Source organism: Electrona antarctica (genome assembly GCF_951216825.1).
Source record: "Electrona antarctica genome assembly, chromosome: 9".
Classification (NCBI taxonomy): domain Eukaryota; kingdom Metazoa; phylum Chordata; class Actinopteri; order Myctophiformes; family Myctophidae; genus Electrona; species Electrona antarctica.
This window is the reverse complement of record NC_136790.1, coordinates 32,878,687-32,900,836: the sequence shown is the minus strand read 5'-3', so window position 1 is coordinate 32,900,836 and position 22,150 is coordinate 32,878,687. Positions and strand designations below refer to the sequence as shown.

General features: G+C 41.3%; 3 protein-coding genes across 5 annotated transcripts; all 3 read right to left on the bottom strand.

Moving 5' to 3' along the window:
- Positions 1–368: 368 nt before the first annotated feature.
- On the bottom strand, positions 369–6,918 carry LOC306929087 (putative G-protein coupled receptor; the record flags this gene model as incomplete). Its single annotated transcript, XM_079509477.1, has 2 exons — positions 6,809–6,918; positions 369–1,737 (listed from the first exon to the last, which is right to left on the bottom strand). Exon 2 carries the CDS (start codon positions 1,662–1,664, stop codon positions 369–371), a length of 1,296 nt encoding a protein of 431 aa, XP_079365603.1. The 5' UTR covers positions 1,665–1,737; positions 6,809–6,918.
- A 1,369-nt stretch (positions 6,919–8,287) lies between these two features.
- On the bottom strand, positions 8,288–14,319 carry LOC306929635 (uncharacterized protein). Of its 2 annotated transcripts, none has more exons than XM_079510248.1 (6): positions 14,071–14,319; positions 13,124–13,303; positions 12,369–12,522; positions 11,576–11,748; positions 10,967–11,198; positions 8,288–9,324 (listed from the first exon to the last, which is right to left on the bottom strand). In XM_079510248.1, exons 2-6 carry the CDS (start codon positions 13,289–13,291, stop codon positions 9,176–9,178), a joined length of 876 nt encoding a protein of 291 aa, XP_079366374.1. In that variant the 5' UTR covers positions 13,292–13,303; positions 14,071–14,319; the 3' UTR covers positions 8,288–9,175. The 2 variants fall into 2 exon arrangements, with proteins under 2 accessions (XP_079366374.1, XP_079366373.1); XM_079510247.1 differs by having other exon boundaries at positions 13,112–13,303; positions 14,071–14,310.
- A 483-nt stretch (positions 14,320–14,802) lies between these two features.
- LOC306928899 (uncharacterized protein) lies at positions 14,803–22,095 on the bottom strand. Of its 2 annotated transcripts, none has more exons than XM_079509198.1 (7): positions 21,201–22,095; positions 20,723–20,834; positions 20,052–20,182; positions 19,822–19,972; positions 19,157–19,341; positions 16,956–17,184; positions 14,803–16,459 (listed from the first exon to the last, which is right to left on the bottom strand). In XM_079509198.1, exons 1-7 carry the CDS (start codon positions 21,711–21,713, stop codon positions 16,326–16,328), a joined length of 1,455 nt encoding a protein of 484 aa, XP_079365324.1. In that variant the 5' UTR covers positions 21,714–22,095; the 3' UTR covers positions 14,803–16,325. The 2 variants fall into 2 exon arrangements, with proteins under 2 accessions (XP_079365324.1, XP_079365325.1); XM_079509199.1 differs by having other exon boundaries at positions 16,965–17,184.
- Positions 22,096–22,150: the final 55 nt, after the last annotated feature.

Here is a 22,150-nt window from a genome sequence, read left to right as displayed (position 1 = left end):
AAGCAAAGGGGTATTTCACTTTAAAACACTTCTGGGGAGATATCATATTGATATTCATTTAAGCAGACACACCCCCTTCCTCTACCAGTAAGACGCCTAAGGGCGAGAAGCGAAAGGGCGAGGTCACGTGCACGGCGCACGCATCCGCCTGGGTGACAGCAGAGTGCTGGGCGAGTGCTGGCGCTTTGGAATGGGGGGTCAGATCAACATATCCAACTGGGTGACAGCAGACTGCTGGGTAGTTTTTTGAAAATGTTTTGAAATGATAATAAACAAAATGTATAGGAAACAAAAAATAAAGGGACCCATAAGAATGTGTCTGTGATCTGTGCAATTGGGTCCCGACCCAGTGTTTGGGAAACACTGATCTAGCTGAACTCCTCTGGGATCTGTCCTGGTATCCTAAAGCCAGTCTGCCCACTCTGATCCAGAGTGTTCCTGGGGCTGGAGGTGGTGGTGAAGCTGGCCCGGGTGTCCACCGTACAGCTCGTCTTGTGGAGGAACTGCAGGAAGTTCTCGTGCCCGGAGCCGTCGTGGCTGGACACGCCGGCCAGCTCCACCGGCCTCGCAGAGTAGCAGCGCCGCAGCTTGCAAAGCTCTTCCCTGATCTGCCGGTTGAGAAGGCCGTAGAAGAAGGGGTTCATGGCGAACGAGGAGTACGCTAGCCAGGTGACCACCTCCTCCAGGTCATCTGGGATTGTGGGTGAATCGTCCAATGTCAAACGAAAGTGGAAGGCAAAGTAAGGTAACCAGCAGACCAGAAACTGACCCACGATGACCACCAGAGTGAGAGCGGCTTTGGCGCCTCCAAATGGCCGGTGGCGCTCTGCTGTTCTGCGCGGGGCGGTCTGCGCGGTGATGATGGTCGTCTGGCTGTTAATGGAGTCTGAACGGGACTTGATCTGGCTGGTCGTCCACGAGGGCAGCGGGCCGTGCTGGCGGGCGGCCACACGCGCCACCTTATACACGTTGCAGTAGACGGCAAAAATTACGACCGCCGGCAGGCAGAAGCACGCCACGCAGAAGAACACAGAGAAGGCCCGCCGGTGGTGGCTGTGGCTCCAGTGGAGGGAGCAGTGGGACGCACTGATGGAGCTGAGGTTGGCGTAGGTGGGCCACCCAAACACGGTGGACAGTCCCAGCACCGCCGAGGCCACCCAAACCAGCACCATGACGGCAGCTGTGAGTTTGAAGGTCATCTTGACCTCGTAGCGCATTGGGTGGACGATGTAGTAGTAGCGCTCCACACTGATGGCCGTGATGGTGAAGATGGAGGCGGCGATGAGGAACACGTTGAGGAAGACGTAGACCTGGCACTCCAGCACGGTGAAGGCCACGGTGGCGAAGAACGGCGAGCTGGACACTATGCCCAGCGGCATGAGCAGCAAGGCACACAGCAGGTCCACCGCGCACAGGTGGCACACAAAGGCGAACTTCCTGAGCTGCGGGGCTTTGATGATGACGGTCAGGACGGCGCTGTTGGCCAGGAGAGCGAGGATGTTCAGGGTGACCATGAGCAAGATCCCGGACAGGTCCTTAAAACGGGTTTGGGTGTTGGAGAGGGTGCCCAGCTGTCTGCTGGGGGCGGAGGGCACGGGAGCTGATGGCCAGGAGCTGGTGCTGTGGTTGAAGGCATGGGTGAACGGTGAGGCAGCCTCCTCCATGGTTTACAGCACAGGCTTCAGGGCAAAGCTCTGCTTTCCAGGGTCTTCCGTCTTTGCGCCACCGTTATTGCTCCTATTGAGGATAGAATTGTGTTAAAGCTATAGATCGGGTTGCATGTTAAAGACATCTTTGTGTTTACTATACACTTAAAAGCATGTTTCAAAGAGTCAATAGTCAACAAGTTGGATGATGACATTACAGCTTCACTCCTCTACAATTTACAATTTAGGCATTTAGCAGACACTCTTAATCCAGAGCGACTTACAATAAGCAATATGCATACACTATAGAGTGCTATGTCTACATAAAATGCTATCTAAGTTACATAAGTTGAGCCTTTGCGTACGCCTGTAAGGTCGTCGAAGCTAGGGCAAGTGCTACGGGCTAAGATGGAGTCTGAAGAGGTGGGTTTTCAGACTACGGTGGAAGTTCTGATTGCAATGGGAAGTGCATTCCATAGTTTTGGCGCCAGAAGAGAGAAGAGTTTGGGATGTGTGTGCAGCGTTGTCCTCGCGTGTTTAGTGAATGTTCTTCCAGCTTCCCTGCGTTGGCTGATCTGAGCGCACGGGAAGGTTTGTAGAGTCCGATCAGACTTTGAATATATGGGGGCAACAATAACCAGTGTGTCAGAAGAGAAACAACAAAGAAACAAAGACATGCTATAGTTGTAGGCAACTAGCATTCCAAAAAAGTCCTTAAAAGTAATACAGTACTTACTGTAATAGGCTAGATAAATTAATATTTAACCACAATGACACTTTTACTTTGAAATTCTATAGCTTTCAAACATACCTGCCCCTTTGAAATTCTAGCTTTCACACATACCTGCCCCAAAAGCTACATTATGGGAAGTGAACCAATAACACATTTGTGGGAATATCCTAATATAAATGCACCACGTCTCTGTGTGTACGTACTGTACATACGTCTGTAATCTACATAACTCGAGAACCGTTCGCCCCACCGACATCAAATTTGACACACGCATTCCACACTCCCACAGGGAGTGCAGTGCCTCTTGTCCAAAACCAGCACAAAAGCCTCTGCCCGGGATCTGGACTGGGCCCCTGCCCCGGCTCTGGACATCTCCATATATGGAGCGGGCCTTTTCTGACAACACAATGATGTTCTGACATCTGCATATTCTACATATTTGGGCATGCCTGACAAATAACTCCATATATGGGCATAAAAGGGACACAGACACAAACATTAAACGCCATTAACAATAAAGAGACAATATGACATAAATGACACATTATGACGTAAATTTTCCCTTCATTGTCAATGCGTTTACAAAACAAACATTGAACTAAAGACAAACATTAAACCTGTGTATAGAAAAATAGCTGATCTACAAGCTTACAAATGTGTCGCCTGCAATGTGTTATGAGCTTGTGGTCAGATGGGTGGGCCGTGTGCATTTTCAAAGCATATATATTTTAATGATCGATCAATCGATTGTGTTCCAGCTCGGCCCAATTATGGAACTAACGTTCTTATACAGTAATTTGTTATATTTATCGTATCAAAATGAAAAGTAATTTGTCTTGGTTTTGAAGGAAAAAAAATACTTTAACATTTGTTTTTACATTCATTGTTTATATCGGCGCTGTCAGGTGAACACCTTGTATCTCCAACACCGTTACTTTTCAGGAAATGTGAAAAAATAACCTGTTTTCCAATGGATCCAAAACATTGCAAGCTCCTGTTAATACTTTTGTGTGAGACACTGTTAAAAGTGTTATATCAAAATAAAGGAGATACGAGGCTTCCACCCGACACTGAAATATTTAATGTTATATTATCAATGATATCGTAGTGTTTTGGTCATTATTTGGGGACCCACTTGCAGTATCCTCACGGCCTACCAGGGGGCCCACAGCTTGGGAATCACTGAGGTAGGGACGGGTCATGATCAATAGGAATAATTCATAGAGGTCACCCTGTCTGTCTCTCCTTCATTCGTCCCATCCTTTTGAAATGAAAGATAATGAGTGTTCTTGTTTAGCCTGTGCAGCTGCAGGGAGCTGACTGCATTGATTAGCATACGTGCACAGTGACACTCACCCTGCATGCAGAACACCATCAAAGACACAACCTCGGCTCCAGCCCAGAAACATTGATCATTTTCAGTATACATCAGGGGTCTTGAACAGGGGGTCCTGTAAACCCTGTAGTAACTACAGGGGGTCCGTCAAATCTTTGTGTGATGGGGAACATTAGCCAGAAATAGCAAATCTACAAGCTCACAATAGATATGCTATTTTCTGAGAGTTGGCGGAGGGAAAAGGAGCAGACCAAGTCTGAGTCAAGCTTACTTAGTACTTAGTAGCAGATCTACAAGCTTGTGATGCAATGCATTGTGGGCGGTGTGTGTGTGTGTGTGTGGGGGGGGGACACAAGTGGTGTAAGTCTGTCTGTGGGTTTTTATGTGGGTTTACAGCCAATGAAAAGTATTTAGTAAGTATTTAGTATTTAGTAAGCTTGCGAGCGACTAATAAATTTTTCAGTACAGGCTATTTTCTTTTTTTTCCTTGAAAAGTAACAGTTTTGAACATAGCCAATCTTTGTACCAAACAGTGACCATACTTAGATTTTGCTGTGGTTACTCTCATTAAACCTCATTAGGCCTATGTAAGTTAGGTGGGCTATTAGTAGATCAACTTTCAGTGTAGCAATGCTACTATGAGCTGTTCAAAACACTGCTGCCTTGCTTATCATTATGACAAGACGCGCGAACGCGGGAAGCGAACGCCGCTCGTTAATTATTGCAATAACAACAATTAGAATAAATTACTTATTTTTTTATTTATTTTTAAAGTTTTTTTTTTTTTTTTTTTTTTTTTAAGTTTTTTTTTTATTATTTTTTACGTTTTCTTTTTTTTAAGTTTTATTTTATTTTTATTTTATTTATTTTTATTTCTACTGTGTGTGTGTGTGTGTGTGTGTGTGTGTGTGTGTGTGTGTGTGTGTGTGTGTGTGTGTGTGTGACAGTTATTTTTTTTTGCTATTGAGCTAGGGCGGTTTTCAGCGGTCCCAGAAGAGAATAGATTATGCATTGTATGTGACCTAAATTATGTGGAAAATGAATTTCATTTTATGTTTTATTGTACCCTGTATGATGATTTGAGGGTTCCACTGTTTGAGGTAATGCAACAAAGAAATCCTTATCTATTCTGGGAAGATGATGGACAGAAGTTAGACTGGTTATTTAATTATGAAGTATTTAGTACAGCCCAGTTTGTTTCTAGAGCCTGGAGTAGAAGACAATCCCAGCTCTTCAAGTAGGTACATGTGTCTCCTGTCACAGGCCTAATGGTGTATGGTATTCAATTGATCATTGTTTGCAAACCGTCATGTCGGTTTATTGTAATTGTTCATGTAAATTGTAAAAAGTGTCCTGTAAGTCCATATGGGCTGGGCTTCTTCAGAAGCATGACACTTAAATAAAGAATCAATCAATCAATCATGTAGTTTGCTTACTGTACGGCAATGTACTGATATGGCTAATGTTCCCCCCAGAATATGAATGTTGGGGTTCAAGTGCATTCATTGAGCTCCCAGAGTTTTCCTTGTACATGGACCACCATGGACTCTTAAGGCCTATTCATAGTCTGGATTTTCGGTGGTGAGGTGACCACCGCTCCGGTGGTGAGCTGACCACCGGAGCTGAAATAACGTTGAGCGGTGGTGAGTAAAAACAGAGAGAAGGGCTGGAGCGGTGGCGGTGGTTTGTTCTTCACCGCGGCTCGTGACGTCATGTTGTAGTTCGGTGGTCACCTAACCACCGAAAATCCAGACTATGTATGAGCCTTTAAAGGCTCATTCATAGTCTGGATTTTCTGTGGTGGGGTGACCACCGCTCCGGTGGTGAGCTGACCACCGGAGCTGAAATAACGTTGAGCGGGGCTGGTGGCGGTGGTTTGCTCTTCACTGCGGCTTGTGATGTCATGTTGTAGTTCGGTGGTCACCTCACCACATAAAATCCAGACTATGAATACCGCTTAAGGCCTATTCATACTCCAGTTTTAGGTGATAAGGTGACCACCGAAAACTACAACATGACGTCACACGGCAGTGATAATGATAAGCAACTCACCGCTCAACACATCTCTCCACCTCTGGTCACCTTATCACCTAATCACCTTATCACCTAAAACTGGAGTATGAATAGGCCTTTACGGGTCAGTAGCTCTGCGAGCACACACATGACCCATAATATGATGTGTCACGGTCAGATATAAAATATTGTATCAAATGGGGGTCCGTGTGGCCTAATGCATATCAAACTGAGTGTTATTCACTGAGTGTTGAATCACTGTCCTAAAGCTACTATTTTCATTTTTTTTGTTATCACTACCAATGATCTACTACTGTACCCTACTCTCCCTCTGTAATCCTTCCTGGTGAACAGCTATTGGCATGCCATGTTGGTAATGAGATTTATCCCCTGCAGGATGAACCAGTAGACATAGTCTGCACGTTATGTAAGGGCGTCCTCGTTTTCATTGTGGCAGCATGACATATGGTTCAAATCTCACCTCTAAAGTGGATGGCCATTTCCAATCATTAGCCTTTTTTCCTAATGGTTGAACTCACTCAACAACAACAGAGCTGCTATATACATTTTATTTGAGCATGCAGAGTAAAGCCTCTGGAATAACTAACAGCCATGATGAACATATTCAGTCATAATGCCTGATTTAATTGTTTAAATCTAAACGTGACAATAGTGTGACATTCAATGACATTACAGTCCAGTTTAGTGGATGTGTCATTTGCATGACAAAATGCAGCAAGGTTTTCTATTTGCATAACAGCGTAAACAAGGGAATTATAAAATTAAGACTTGCAATATAATTTCTTGAGGATAGATTAATTTAGTTATAGGCTATTACAGTACCTCACCACCCCCCCCCCCCCCCCACCCCCCCCACACACACACACACAAATTGTATAAACAAAACTTAAATATAGCTTTTAAATAGCCTATTAAGTAGGCTATTATACTCTTGCTATTATGCTTCGGTACTTCCTAAATATCCACCCTAAAATAAATAAAACTGCATCAATTAATATTTATTTATCTGAATTATACATTATACATTTACTTCTGCTGATGAATAGAGATGAAACTTACCAAAGAACTTTTTTCATGGTTGACATTTTAGTATAGCACCTCCCAAACTCTTATTTCTCCAGATCTCAAAGGACATAAAAGTTCAGAAGGCAAATTTGTCTTCTTCCAAAGGAATCCTTCAAAACATCAAAGCCAGGTGTTTCTTATAATTATTTCTTATCTTAGGAGGATACGGAACTCATTCAGGGCCAAATGTACGCAGTCCTGCAACCTCTTGCGGAGACAGGTTCCCTGCCCTGACAGACAGATGGATAAAGCTTACAGAAGGACTCCAGGGTTGGATGGTAACAGCGCGCACACACACACACACACACATGCTGTTTTCAGACTCCACAGCTGTCTGAGGGAGGGGAGGAGCCAGCCACTGCTCACTGTTCAAACTCTATGAAGCCAGTCAAGCCACGCGCGCGCGCACACACACACACACACACACACACACACACACACACACACACACACACACACACACACACACACACACACACACACACACACCTAACAGTATGTGGCCGTGACTGTCACACATTGTACAATATGTTGGCACACACATGCACACACACTCTCCTCTGTTCTCTTGTCTCTCCACTTCTCCAGGCCTCTCACGCGACCAAAGAAAATACAGACATTTAGTACAGTATGTGAATGCAGGTTTAAACTCTAACTCCGGGCCCATACACATTGTTGACTGGAGTACCCCAGGGACCCCTCTTCTTTCCCTCCTCACCAAATGTTTTTGTTGAGAGAAAGTTCGCTTATTATGACATGGCCAGAATAAGGATGCTATATATTCTGTAATGTGTGTTCCTGCATTTTGAAATGTTAGTTGTCTTAAAAAAGATTGTAAAAAGATTGATTGATTGAAATATTTATTAACAGTTTGCAGAATTACAGTACATTTAAAGTACAAACTCAATACAAAGACTTAACTGTGAGTGGACGACCCAATTAAGCATTACACTTGTTTACAAGAGGGTCCACCTTGTTCAATTCATCAAAAACATTTACGTACAAATAGACACTTCTATATAGTAAAGTAATAAAAGCACAATCAATGATTTTAAAATCTCCATATAGATCAACGGTTACCAAAGGTAATGTCCTGGCCTTCTTCCTTTGTGTGCATTTCTTTTTTTAATATTAAGTATTTCATACCATGTATGTTTTGTTATTGTGTTGTCCTTCTTGTTCCCTATGGATCTGAAGGGTGGGTTTTGTGTATTATGCAAAAAGCTCTAATAAAAAGACCTTGATAAAAAAATAAAGAAAAATAAAACAATTGCAGCTCTGCGCTGACATCTGTTGGTTGTTGGGAAAACTACCCCACATTTATTCGGAGCAAATACTAGCCTGGTTGTATCCACTTCCCAGCCCAGGCATAGACCCACCCACTGCACTGAGTGAACTCTCAAAGAGTCTGATAAGGCTAAGCAAATACTGAATTGCTAAATTGTTGAATATAAAATAAAAACATAACCCAAATTGCAGGATAACCTGGAACAGTTTATTGGCTCTTAAGGCAATAACACACCAGACAAACAAGTGATGTGACAGATATTTTAGATGCAGGAAGTGCATCTTCAACCCTAGTTTGCAACATAAATTAAATACTTGGTAGTACAGTAGCACTTTAGTGTGAACGCACAAACTGCTGTGAGTGTGAATTACAGTTTATATATTCTAATCTAGACTACATCAATTTGAATGCAAATTGTATATACTTTTTGCCTCAACAGTTCTAAAGTAGGGGTGGGACGATTCACTTCGATACTATCTCGATAGCTAGGGTGCCAATTAGATTTATATTGCGATTCTTAATTATATTGCAATTCTGCGATTCAACGATTGTTGCGATTCGAACATTATTAACAATTAGAAACAATATAAACCATGACAAGTTGAATCATACACTTTAATGCAGCCAGATAATGTCAGTGAGTCTTTCTGACATGAAACAAATCGTGGCATTAAAAATCGCGATACATGAGTGAATCGAATTTTCCCCACCTACAAAACCTACATAGTACTGTACCTATATTAAGACCCAAATTGTAATTACTTTTCCATACGATGACTTTGTCCTAATTAAAATCTATCTATTTTTTTTTAAACTGAAACAGAAAACATTCAATATCTCCTTTTCTACTGTGGACATCACAGCCGTAACATGAAATAAGACAAAACGTAATGCTGTAAAATATTCATAAATTTCAATATCAAATGTAGTCTACTAAATAAGTCCTATAAAAACACATGCTACCAATACAGTAGCTATACCTGCCATAAAATACTGACAACCATAATAGGACATGGCAAAGAAAAATAACCAGCATCAACAATAAACGATGCCAATTATTTTCTACGACTGAATCAACAACTGGAAATCGAAGGGATGCTTTCAGGTTTAACAGTTGTTAAACCCAGTCGTTTCTTTAATAATTTGTCTTCATTATTCAGTTTTGTCCGAATTGCAATTTTGATTTGGCAGTTATCCACACCGAATTTCAACGCCACATGATCTGGAAAGAAAAGAAGCATGCAGTCAAAAGTTGAATCACGGTTTTGCATTTTTCAAATACATTCAAATACATACAGCAACAGAACTACCAGGCACTGAGAGGGGTTACTTGTGTATACGTTTCAGTCATAGAGAGATCTTTTTACCTACAATACCAATAACAAAGCCCAGTGGCCTTGACCTTGTGGTTAGAGTGTCCGACCTGAGACTGAGTCCCTGCGATGAGTGCTTTTGGATCCAACTGCACTTGTGTCAGGGTTGTCAACTCAAAACCGGGCGGAACTACTAAACATGTTTGAACATCCTTCCAAGCCGGCCATCCCAGCCATGACCATGACCCAAAATTGCATTATAAAACAAAATGCCAGGCACCATGTCTGATTAGAAATAAAGTAGGTTAATATCAAAGATAACCTAAGACGTTAATATGTAAAAGGACTATGGACATGCTAATTAATATGACAGATAATCAATCATATTAAGACCTTAATATGGAGGAAGAACATTCCACATGTTTGATAACAGGAATGAGGAAGACTGTCTTCCGTGAGGAGGAGGCCCAACAGAACACGGTAAGGCCTTAGGAGGGTCATTAGGAGGGCCAAGCGGAGCCTGCAGCACCACCGTTGGCCCTGGTGGAGCCTGCAGCACCACCGTTGGCCCCCGGTGGAGCCTGCAGCACCACCGTTGGCCCCGGTGGAGCCTGCAGCACCACCGTTGGCCCCGGTGGAGCCTGCAGCACCACCGTTGGCCCCGGTGGAGCCTGCAGCACCACCGTTGGCCCCGGTGGAGCCTGCAGCACCACCGTTGGCCCCGGTGGAGCCTGCAGCACCACCGTTGGCCCCGGTGGAGCCTGCAGCACCACCGTTGGCCCCGGTGGAGCCTGCAGCACCACCGTTGGCCCCGGTGGAGCCTGCAGCACCACCGTTGGCCCCGGTGGAGCCTGCAGCACCACCGTTGGCGAGACCCGAAACCCCGATCACCTTGGGATACATCAATGAGGATACGTCCCAGGTGCATGCATGCAATGTTTTTTCGTTCTTAGGATCAGTAGAATCCCATTGAGATCAGAAATCTCTTTATGTAGGGAAACAAGTGCACTGTCTAATAGTGTCTGCCATCAGGGCGAACAGTAAACTTTTAAAAGACGTGGTTAAAAGACTTTTCTTTTATGGTCCTTTAAAAGACCATATTTCTTATTTTAACCTTGCACAAAAACTAATTGCACCCACTTTTACACTGATTCTGATTGGGTGGCATATCTTATTATGAATGCATTTGTGCTGAAACATCAACCTTGTTTAGAAAGCAAGGCAAGTTTATTTAAACTTTAATCCTAATGTCATTTTTTAATGTGTTTGCTTGGCTTGATGTTTTGTGTAGTTTTCTAAGAGTTTGTTCCAGATTACGTCGCTTCATCGACTAGTTATAACTGTGCATAGTGTGTAGCGACACACCACTGTCACAAGTGCAGTTGGATCCGATGGCAGGCCCCTATACTGTACATACTAGTGCATGTCTGGGTTTGTACATCATGTGACACACTAATGTCATGTCCAGGGGGTGAACTTGTACCATCAAGCTGCCTCACGCAACAGAAACAGGAGATAGGTTCCTGACCTACGGGCCACAGGGTTACTTACCAATAAGACTTCTCACAGTGTCAGGTGGGAGTTGAGGCTTTTGGAGATCTTCTGAAGTGACATTTGTCCGACGGCCTTGTAGTGAATGTGTACCCAGGGTCTCCCTGTCAAACAGCAGCATCAGCAGGGCTGAAACATATTTTTTGTAGTCTGTGATCCGTGAGATTCGCTCATATAGATTCCTTGGGACTCTGAGACCCTCTGAGAGATACATATAGTTCTCGTCACCATCCTGGGAGTAAAAAGAAAACCGTTTAAGTTTCATAAACAAAGGCGAAGAGCCTTCCCCAGCGGGAACCTACAGAGTACCAGCTTTGCCACCGTGCCCCATTCTGCTAGTTTTCTTGAGTGTCTTGTATTTTAGGTCAAAATTGTCTTTTTTACTGTTGTTTTTTCCTCTTCTGTTGTATCCTTTTAGTAATGTTCATATTTTGTATATTCTTGGCAAAGATATGCGCTGTTCCACCCGCGCGCGCGCGCATGTGCACACACGCACACACACACACACACACACTTTGTTGAAAACAACTATCAGGCTAAATCTGAAATTCCCCTTTCCAGTGGTTTAAACAATACAAGTCTGATTTGATCTGAGAAACATGCACTGACCTCTGGTATATGATGAGATAATCTTGTTTCCGTCTCATTTTCAGTAATAAATGAGATGGACTCGTCATTGCTCTGTGTTGGAAATTCTCTGTCACTCTCATGCCGGACATGGTCGAGAGTAACACGGAGTTCATGTGCTGTGTGTCTCATCTGCATCATGAGGGTGTTCATGTCTGGAATTAAATATAAACACAATTTTACATATTTTTAAATTATACGTTATTATACATTACTGCCATGTCTAAGAATGATAATTTACATTCAAACCTCACAAGAACACAATCATTGAAGATTAACGTACATGGACATAACATCAGAAGAACCAGACCTCATTCCCCAAATATTTGGCTCAAAACATGAGTAAGAATGCATTCTACGATGCTGCCACCAAAAGTGGAAAGTGAAAAAGACAAAGGAGCTCGACTCCCTACCCAAACTCAAAATACAAGTGCACATAGTTTAACTCTTTGAACAACTTGTTAGGAGACTCCCCTGACCCCCGCCCTTACTTTATCTTTACTCCAAAATGTTTTGTAGTATATTTTTGTATAGTATGGTTTGTATTACTGAGTATTATCCTTTGTATTGAGTACAAAGGACCACAATAGAAACATGCTCATAGGGATTTTTGTACTATCCCTTTAGCGTAACATTTAACTTTACTACCTGTATTGTTAATAAACATGTTAATAAAGTATTCACGCAATAAAATACAATAAACAATCACTGTGATAGTTGAGTATATGAGTGATTTTATAAAGGATATTTGAATGTTATTGCTCCATCAACTCACCCTTCAGCTCCCTCAGTTCTTTCTCAGCCAAGATTCTACATCTGCGTTCATATTTGAGTTCTGCTTGCAATTGTTCTATTTTCATTAGAAGGCTTATTGTGTCTGTTCTAATCCCAGGACTTCCACAATTTTCTTCAAAGCCAATTTCATCAGTCTGCCCAAGAAAGAAAAACATGTTAGGCAAAGGTATTTAAAAGTGCAGTAAGTGATCATTCTTTGTTAAAATAAGTGTTATTGCTATAGTGTTTGTTCAGTAACAGGGCTGTGTCTCCAGGTCTTTAGTAAACAGAGATTGCATTTTCAGGTGGGATAACAATTTTATCCAATCACAAGAGAACTCATAGGACACATAATTGGAACTGGAACACTATCAAATTGAAGCTGATAACTGGGCTTTCTTGCTTGGCTGAAATTGGCAACCCACCCAAAAATGGATTTTCTGTATATTAATAGCAGGAAAGACGTTGATACCGCAGTTTAAAATAAACAAACAAATAAATATATATCACTTACACTAAGTTTAACCCATGGGTTAAACTTGTGTAAGTGATATGAGGATAGCATCCATTTTAGATTTTTGCGTTGGCTATTCAAAAATAGCAGATATACAAGCACACAGTGTGTCACTTCAGCCCAAGCTTGTACATGCAGCTATTTTTGAACATTTTTTAAAAATCTCAATAGTGAGAAATACTGATTTAGAGGTTTTAATGAGTTAAATATACATAAACATAATATGTCACCTCGTATTTCACCTCGTGATTTACAAAATGAGTAGGGGAGTAGGTTGGCTCTTCAAGTTGTGAGAAGCCATCTTCAACAATGTTAGGATCACCTCCAAAGTTGTGTGTTTGTGGGTTAATCTTGATCATCTTGGGCGGTGGCTGTATTGTTGGTGACACAGTGTACCTCTTGGGTGGCATAGGTTTACTAATCTGGAAAAGAGTTGGGCACAGCCTTTACCCTACATTCTATTATTCTGTTCTTGGACGAATAAATGGTTGACCCTGGCACCTTCAAAACATGGGACTACTGGGATTGTCAGACCATTACAGATGCTTGTTAAGGAATTAACTGCTGTACAAGTTTAATTGTTGATAGATGTATGTTAATAATGTTATTTATATTCAGTGCTGATTGACTGAATATATGCTGTACATTATTATCCACATAGCCAATAGCCTACCCACTGTTGTAGTGTTCATATTACCCGGATACCCGTATTGTATATCGATGCATAAGTGATGTGCAGAATGTACATATTTACTGGTAGTCTAGACATATACTTATTGATACAATATAGGCCTACATTGTTAACTCAGTCAGACCAAGTGCAAATGTCTGGGGTCAGACAGACTTTGTCAATTTCATTTTTATTTCATTATCATGTTTCCACATTATTCTCATCTGTCTACTCTTAAACATATTATGCTGTTTCATGCTTAGTGGTATTGATGGTAATTAGGCACATGAATTTCCCTTCGGGGGATCATAAATGTTTGTCTTGTGTATGTTGCTTTTGAATGAGGAAAAAGTTCCTAGTGTATCATCCATTCCTCCCCACCCCCGGGTCTACATTTAAACCCTCCCTCCCCGTTTCTACCTCCACTTGTCTTCAAGCTGGGCGTCAATGAACACTCGTAAAACACAACTGTAGCCTACATAATATTATGTTTTTTCTCCTCTTGCATGATATTCTCACCTTGACTTGTTAGTGGTTTTCGACAATGCTATGACACGACCGCGAGTCAGTTGAGGACAAAAGACAACAGACGCAGTATAAATGGAAGTACTGCGTAGTAGAGGAAGTAGTAGTACTACTGTAGTGCGCGTACATGGATCCTGTTCACAAATACATGTTGTAACGTGCGCAGAATGTTCCCAGAAAAGGGGACGGGTAGGCGTTGATATGTCATGTATATTTGGCTACACGTGTGACATATTTGCATCGAGTAAACATGCAGTGTAGTATTTTTATTTGTACTATTATGTGCGGAACAAAAATGCAGATACATGATCTCCTGAGGAAACGTTTCGCCGCTGTACCAGTTTCCTCTGAGTCCGTGCTGGTTTTCTAACCAATCGTATTTCACATTTTGTTCTACGTCATCCAATTAAAAGCCTGGGTTCACTCTATTATGGTTCACTCTGCACTCAAATGTATATTTCTTATTGGTATACTTACAGATCGGATATAAGGTGATTCACCTAATTAAGTTAGGTGAATCACTTTATATCCATCTGATGACTCATCAGATTGGACTATGAGTTGATCAAATACAACCATTAACCAGTATTGTTTATGCATACAACGTATTTAGTTTAGTTCATGTTGCATTATCGACTCATTCTTTGTTTTTTATGATTACATTATTGACATTGGCATTTCAATAATATTGTACTCATTGTAGGGGGAAAAATGAAAGCAGGAAGGAACACAGCAGAACAGTTTATTGGTTCTTAAGGCAATAACATAGCAAACAACAAGTTTGACAGCCTGACAGATATTGTAGATGCAAAAGTACATTTTGCAACAACACAAAGGGTTTAAAGGTGCAGTAAGTGATTTTCTTTGGTTAAAATAATGTTAATTTGCTCTATTCTGAGAGTAATCACTGCTAGTGTTTGTTCAGGGGTATTCCTGCATCTCCAGTTTTCTAGTAAATAGAAAATGCATTTTCAGGTCAGTATACTAATTTTATCCAATCAGGATCGCCACTAAGAAATAAGCAGACAAAATTGGAAGTGGAACACTGAAATTATTCTTTCGTGCATCATCGTCAAATCATGTCCAACTCCAACTGAACTCAGTGTTGCTGCTCAGGCTTGCCACTCACAAACACTCTATAGAAATGATTACTATCACATAGCTTTAACCTTTTCACAATTTTCTTTTACCAAACAATATAACTTATATTACCTTTAAAGAGATGTCACTTTCAAACACGTTTGGGTCATTTCCCCCCCTCAATTAACTCTTTCAAGTTTGATTCATTTGGAAAAATAATTAAAAAAAATACATAATAATAATCAACTTAAGGATGCATGTTTTCAATGAATATATCATGGTTAAAATTAAGTTTGAAGTTAGAATGGATTTATAGACTAGGGAGGGGGCATGTCTGATTAAATCAATATCAAATATCTAAATACTGAATCAAACAACTAAAAAAAAAAAACTCACAGAACCCAAAGTAGACATAATAATTACCCCAAACATTAAGTACAGTAGCATTAGTGTGAACAAACACATAATGGCTGTGAATTACAGCTTATGTGTTAACATAATTTGAATGAATATTATATTTGTTTTACTGCACAATCATTAGTTAGTTATAAATATTATCATGATTCAAATTACATTTTTTTTCCCAATACTATGACTTCAGCGTCCTAAACCAGCAAATGTACCTTTTCATCAATTGAAGCAAACATTTTCAACATGTTGAGGACAACTAGCCATGAAACCACAAATTTGCCACAGGAAAAAAGAAAATCACACTCATTGCTATGGGGTACACACATTGCTCAGCCAATACGAGGGCTAAGGCCACTCAAAAAATAAAAAATCCATGGGGAAATTGGTTTTGCACTCTACAATCAGAGCCCACTATTCAATCCGAGACGTTTTTGCAGTGATGTGAATTTGTTTGTAATTGCCCCTTGGAAATAAATCTTCAACACCGAAGTTCCAGACTAATATATTAGTCTGGTCATGGCAGGCTAGAGGACAACACTTAAACACAATGAGACAAAAATCAAAGCTGTAAAATGTACAAAGAATCATCTTTTTTTTGTTATTTCCAATATCAAATGTACAAAATTATTCATAAAAAAAACACAGGCTACCAAAGCATACAGTACCTACCTTCTGGAACCCAATAAAAAATAACCAGCATCATCAACTATAAATGGTACAAATTATATACAATCACTGAATCAATGGAATGTAAATCTTCAGGAAGGCTTTTGGTCAACGTCCGTTTGCTTTCCCTGTCGTTTCTTTAATAATTTATCCTCATTACTTAGTTTTGTCCGGATTGCAATTTTTATTTGGCCGATAGGTGCACCAAACTTCATCGCCACATGATCTGGGGGGGGATGCAAGAAGCAGTCAAAAGATTAATCAATTTTCAAATACCGGTACGTAACAGAATTTTTCATTGTGTCAAAAATAAAAATGGTCAATTGGCTAAAATATCCTCAATTTAATTACATTTCGTAGAATCCTGTTTTTAAGGGGTATGTATATGCGTGCGTGTAAGTGTGTGTGTGTATGTATATATATATATATATATATAATTGGCACGATTCGCACGATTGACTAGATACAAACACGATTCAAATATTTAATTGTTGGGACACATTTCAGTCATAGTAAGATCTTTTTATGTGCAGTACACAGTATCCACAACAACGCTCCTTCCTTCCTACCTTAAAGAAATGGTCTCCCCACAAACCTTGGCACGCAACCTCTGCTGTACAAACACTAACCTCCTCAACTTTGTTTTTACAGTGGTGTTACTTATTATTTAATAAAAATATTGTCCAAATGTAAAGCACATTATGAATAAAACTCATTATTACCAATAATACATTTCATGGTGTCAGCTGGGAGATGAGGCTTATGGGAATCATCCTGTGTGACATTGGTCCGACCGCCCAGAGAATGTGTGGCCATGGTTTCTCTCTCAAACAGTATCATCAGCAGGGCTGAAACGTATTTTTTGTAGTCTGTGATCTGTGGGATTCGCTCATAGAGGATCCGTGGGACTCTGAGACCCTCTGAGAGATACAGATAGTTCTCATCATCATCCTGGGAATGAAAAGAAAAACATACGTTTCATAAAGGCAAATATGTATTGAAAATACAACGAATATACATTTGAAATAGTCAAATATTGTTGCCAATGGGTGGAAACCTGTTCAAAACCGTTCCTTATGTTAAAGATCACACCCGTGTGAACTGAGTGGTGCAAGGTCTTATATAGTCTGATCAGCTGTGGTCTGACGTAATGTCAGTGACCCTAGCAACCATGCTCACCTGTGCACGGACACGTACACGTACACAGGTACACAAACATAGATACAGACAAAGCTGGTTGTTGGAGTGGTTTGCACCACTCAAAAACATAAGGAACATGGAGCATGACTCACTGTGAGCTTGCAGCTGTGAACTTGCAGATTGGCTATTTTCACTAATGTTGTGTGACTCTCTTGTATGATTAATTAAGACATTAACTTACAGAAAAACATAAAATGTAAACGTGGAGATATGATGTTTCTGCCCGACAAGTGACCTTTCCCCCCCCCCCTCCTTCTTGGGGCTTTTGTGCCTTTTATGGATAAGACCTGAAAATGGGGAGAGAGACACGCAGCAAAGGCACCACAAAGGCCTTACAAACAAGGCTTCAGACATCCCAAAACAAACTGGTCAGGCTACTGCTTTTTTGTGTATGTCAATCAAAGTTAATGCAAATGAATTAACCAAATCACTAACCTTAATAAAACCCAATGACAATTAATTTCATTGAACAATTATACATGTATGCAAGATGTATGTACTACTGTGTGCTTTTCTTATCACCTTTGTCTGTAAGGAAGCCAAAACAACCTTGAATCTCACCTTGTTTACAGCTGCAAGGTTACCCACGAGTGGAAGTGGTGAGCATCAATCAAAATAGCTACAGACACATACACCATGTTGAACTTGTTATGAAAATGTTATTAAATATTGTTTGGGAAAATATATTGTTGATGAATGGGGGAGGGAAACCGCTGTGTGAGTTTTGTTTCCAAAATACAGGTGGCGTTTCACTGGTAGGTGCTGGGACTCAGACAGATACATTGATTATGCCATGCGGATATCACATTGTCAAATACCATTGCCCACGGAGGAGATAAATCAGAAGGGAGCCCACTTATCCAACTGTGGCCAGCAAGATTCCACAACAACCTACAGTAACAACACTCAACATACGCTTTGCAGTGAACGGCTGCAAATGAGGACCAATTCTGATCAGAGCTTGCCATAGCTCTAATTTTAAGTCACCTGATCTATCATTTCATCAGGGGTGAACACCGAACCATGCTGGAATTCAAAAGACACAGTATAACTATGAGTTTTGACTGTTCTTGACAGAACTACCATACAACTGACCTGAGTGTTATTGTACTTCTACCCATGATATCATGTACATAAAGCATAAACATCAACATGTGAGAATATTGTCTCGACTCCCATTTGCCTCATTGATTACTGATTGATTCAGAATTACACGACAGCCTTCAATCTAGAAGTAATTTAACCCCGGCTAGGGTGGGATGGCTCAGGGTAGAAGAGACAAGAGTACAGCAACTTGCAATGGGCCTGGTCTACAAGATACACTACACCTCATTGACACCCATGTACCTGTCTAACTACTTCAAAAACATGTAGACAACAAGTCCACAATCACAACACCAGAGAGAGCTCCACAAATCACGTTCAAACCAGATTTGGCATGAACAAGGGTTTAAATCCGTTCTCCTGCTGCGCCACCAAAATGTGGAATGTACTACCAACAGTCATGAAGTTCGGAAGTAGCCCCCCCCCCCCCCAATGGAAACAAGCCAGTAGGCTTTCTTGGATTCATCAGACCTGTTCAGGACTCAGGATCAGGACTCGAACCCACAGCACAATGTCAGGCTACATCGTAGTCTAGGTGCTGGGACCGCTACGACAGCGGCCCGGGCCATCCAAGATCAGTTCCGACTGAGAAACACTGTGCATATGCATGTACACTGACCTGTGGTATATGATTAGATAATGCTGTTTCTGTCTCATTTTCTGTTTCATTGTCAGTAATAAATGAGATGGACTCGTCATTGTTCTGTGTTGGAAGTTCCGCATCACTTCCATGTCGGACCTGGTCCATGGCAACACGAAGTTCATGTGCTGTGTGTCTCATCTGCATCATGAGGGTATTCATCTCTGAAACATTAAAAAAAAGAAAAGAAAAAAGAAACACATTATCGGCACATTCTGCCATGTCTCAGAATGTGATAAATTCAAAACCCACAACAACAACCATTCAATAATCAAAATCACCTAGTTTTTTTGATAGTTTTGTTCTTGTATTATGATGTTGGGTGAAACCTTGTATCTCCATGTTTTATATAATGGTCTACTTTGTTGTACACGATATGTGTGCGATATGTGGTGGGCCTACATGTATGTAGGTCAACTATTTTCTCTATTTTAGAAAAATCTTGAAAGTAAAAGTGGTTTAAGTCTGTCGGTGGGTTTGGTTTTATAAATGTTTAACCAATGTAAAGTATTAACAGGAGCTTTTAACTAAATAATAGCTACATTGGATCCAATCGAACACAGGTTCTTGTTTCAATTTCCTGAAAAATAAACATTTTACACATGACAGCGGAAATATATTAATATATTCAATATTCAACCCACCTTTCAGCTCCCTCAGTTCTCGCTCAGCCAGCATTCTACATCTGCGTTCATATCGGAGTTCTGCTTGCAGTTTTTCTACTTTCATCAGAAGCCTTATTGTGTCTGTGTCTGTCCCGGGAGTTGAATTGTCTTCAAAGATAATTTCTTCAGTCTGCCCAAGAAATAAAAACACATGTTGGTAATCCAAGGCATTTAAGATGAATACAATACCAAGAGGTTCAATACTTCACCTCGTGATTTGAAAAAGGTGAGTAGGTTGGATCTTCAGGTTCTCTGAACTCATCATCTTCAACAACAGGTGGATAACCTCCTTCAACGTCCTGTGTTTCTGAGTTAACCTCGGTCATCTTGGCTGTGTTGGCTGCAGTGGTGGAAGAAGACTCATATTTTATTTGAACATAAAAAAAAGAAAAAAATACAAAAAGGTACAGTAAAACAAGGTATTCACACATTTGGGCTAAAAGTACAACAAAATGTCCTGGGGACTCGTTTCCATTGTGGTCCTATGTATTCAATTCATTAACAGCGTAAAAACACACAAATGCAAGGTCATCAACAAATATAAGACATTATATGTACAGAGGGGGGGGCAGTGAATGACATCATCTTCTTAACCTCCCCCTTTGGCCTCCTGAAAGATGGATTTTCTATTCAGGCCTGTTTTGAAGGAAACCAGTGATCAAAAGGGATGGTGTCAGGGCATTCCACAGTCCACACTTGGTGGCGGTAATCTGAATTTGAACTAGTAGTAACCAAAGCTGCCAAACAATTGTAGTGGCGTAAAAGCAAGTATAACATTAGCCTCCGAGATGTAGAGTGGCGTAGTAGAGTGTAGAGTGGCGTAGTATGAAGTATGAAGTATTGAAAAATATATCGACCCATTTGGAATTTCTTAACCCACCTTCAACAGCAACGCCTCCAAAGTCCTGCAGTGTCTCTTTCTTGATCATCTTGTCTGGTGGCTGGCCTGTTTGTGACACCGTGTCCCTCTTTGGTGCCATAGGTTTACTCGTCTGGAAAAGTGTTGGAGTTGTGTTACCAGCGGTTCTCAAACCATTTAATTTCAAAATTCAAATATTGGTATGCATAGGGCCAGCACCTCTATAATTCGGAGTGCACAAATAGAACCAAAATGGACCCTGAGTTACACACCCTTGGTGCGGGGTACTCAGACCACACTTGAGAACCAGTGACTTATACAAAGTATGTTCAGCTATTATTTGTTTGTGTTGTGATGAAGTAAAACCTTACTGCAGTGCGTAGTGTGGATCCTGACTACACGTATATGTTGTAAAGTGCACAGAATATTGCAGTACAATTATGGTGACTTTTAATGTGAGGGGGGGGGGGTCAACACATAATTCGACAACTTTTCTCACCAGTTTACTTTGCTGGCATTCCTCACACAGTTCCAGATAAATGTTGATGATCTCCAGCGTGACATTACAGAAGGACCGACGCAACTCCTTGTCCATCACCTTACGACCCCCGTGTCCCGTCTTGGCGTGGGCTTCTTGGATAACGTCGAACAGGTCCTCTTTGGCCACGAGCAAAGTGTCCATCCCTCTCCTGGCGATCTTCTTCACCCCGTCGACATCGACTAGTTTGTACTTCCTCAGCCAGCTGTGCTCCTGCGAGGATCTGGGTTTCTCCTCTTCATCCTGCAGCCTCTCGAGTGATGCTGCTATCCCGCTGTAGGTCTCACGAGCCATGATCACCGGCGTGTTCACACTTTTCGTTTTGCAGTCGAGAGAAGCGTCCAACTTCGCGTTGAACAGGTCTCTCTTCTCCCGAGTCATGGTTGAATTGAAAACAAAACTTCCAACTATTTCGGAGGGAGGTGTGCCTTCTTCTCGGGGACCGCCGGGTGGTCCTTCGTTGTGTTCATGCATTTAAAAGCATTTTTGTATTTTATAGTTGTTGAGAAGAGTGAAGCATGTACTCTCAAGTCCCCTCAGCTGACTGCATTCTTCTGGAAATTCTGGCGGACGGACCACTCTCTCTGTGACGCGACTAGTGGCGACGTGTGTTTACTTCCTTTAAAAAAAAAATCTACACTCCCCGATGTGCTGAGAAATTTAAACATTTACAGTGGCATATATTCACTACATATATGATACATTTATACCAAGTAAATGTGTAGTGTGTTATATTTTATTTTGGAAAGAAACCTGCTAGACGCAAATGATCTTACGGGGAATCATTTGGCAGGTGTACCAGTTTCCTGTTCAAATTGCTACGCTGCTCATATGTGCTCATCCAATGAAACCCCTGCGTTTGGAGAGAGGGCGGGACATGGGCTGTATCGTCCAATCACTAACCACCTTTA

Coding starts and splice junctions, on each gene's coding strand:
- LOC306929635 (XM_079510247.1), bottom strand. CDS start 13,291: ATGCCACCCAAGAGGTACACTGTGTCACCAACAATACAGCCACCGCCC. Junction 11,749..12,368: donor AGAACTGAGGGAGCTGAAGG/GTGAGTTGATGG, acceptor ATTTAATTCCAG/ACATGAACACCCTCATGATG. Junction 9,325..10,966: donor CACTGTGAGAAGTCTTATTG/GTAAGTAACCCT, acceptor TTTTCTTTCCAG/ATCATGTGGCGTTGAAATTC.
- LOC306928899 (XM_079509198.1), bottom strand. CDS start 21,713: ATGCATGAACACAACGAAGGACCACCCGGCGGTCCCCGAGAAGAAGGC. Junction 19,342..19,821: donor AGAACTGAGGGAGCTGAAAG/GTGGGTTGAATA, acceptor TTAATGTTTCAG/AGATGAATACCCTCATGATG. Junction 16,460..16,955: donor CACCATGAAATGTATTATTG/GTAATAATGAGT, acceptor ATCCCCCCCCAG/ATCATGTGGCGATGAAGTTT.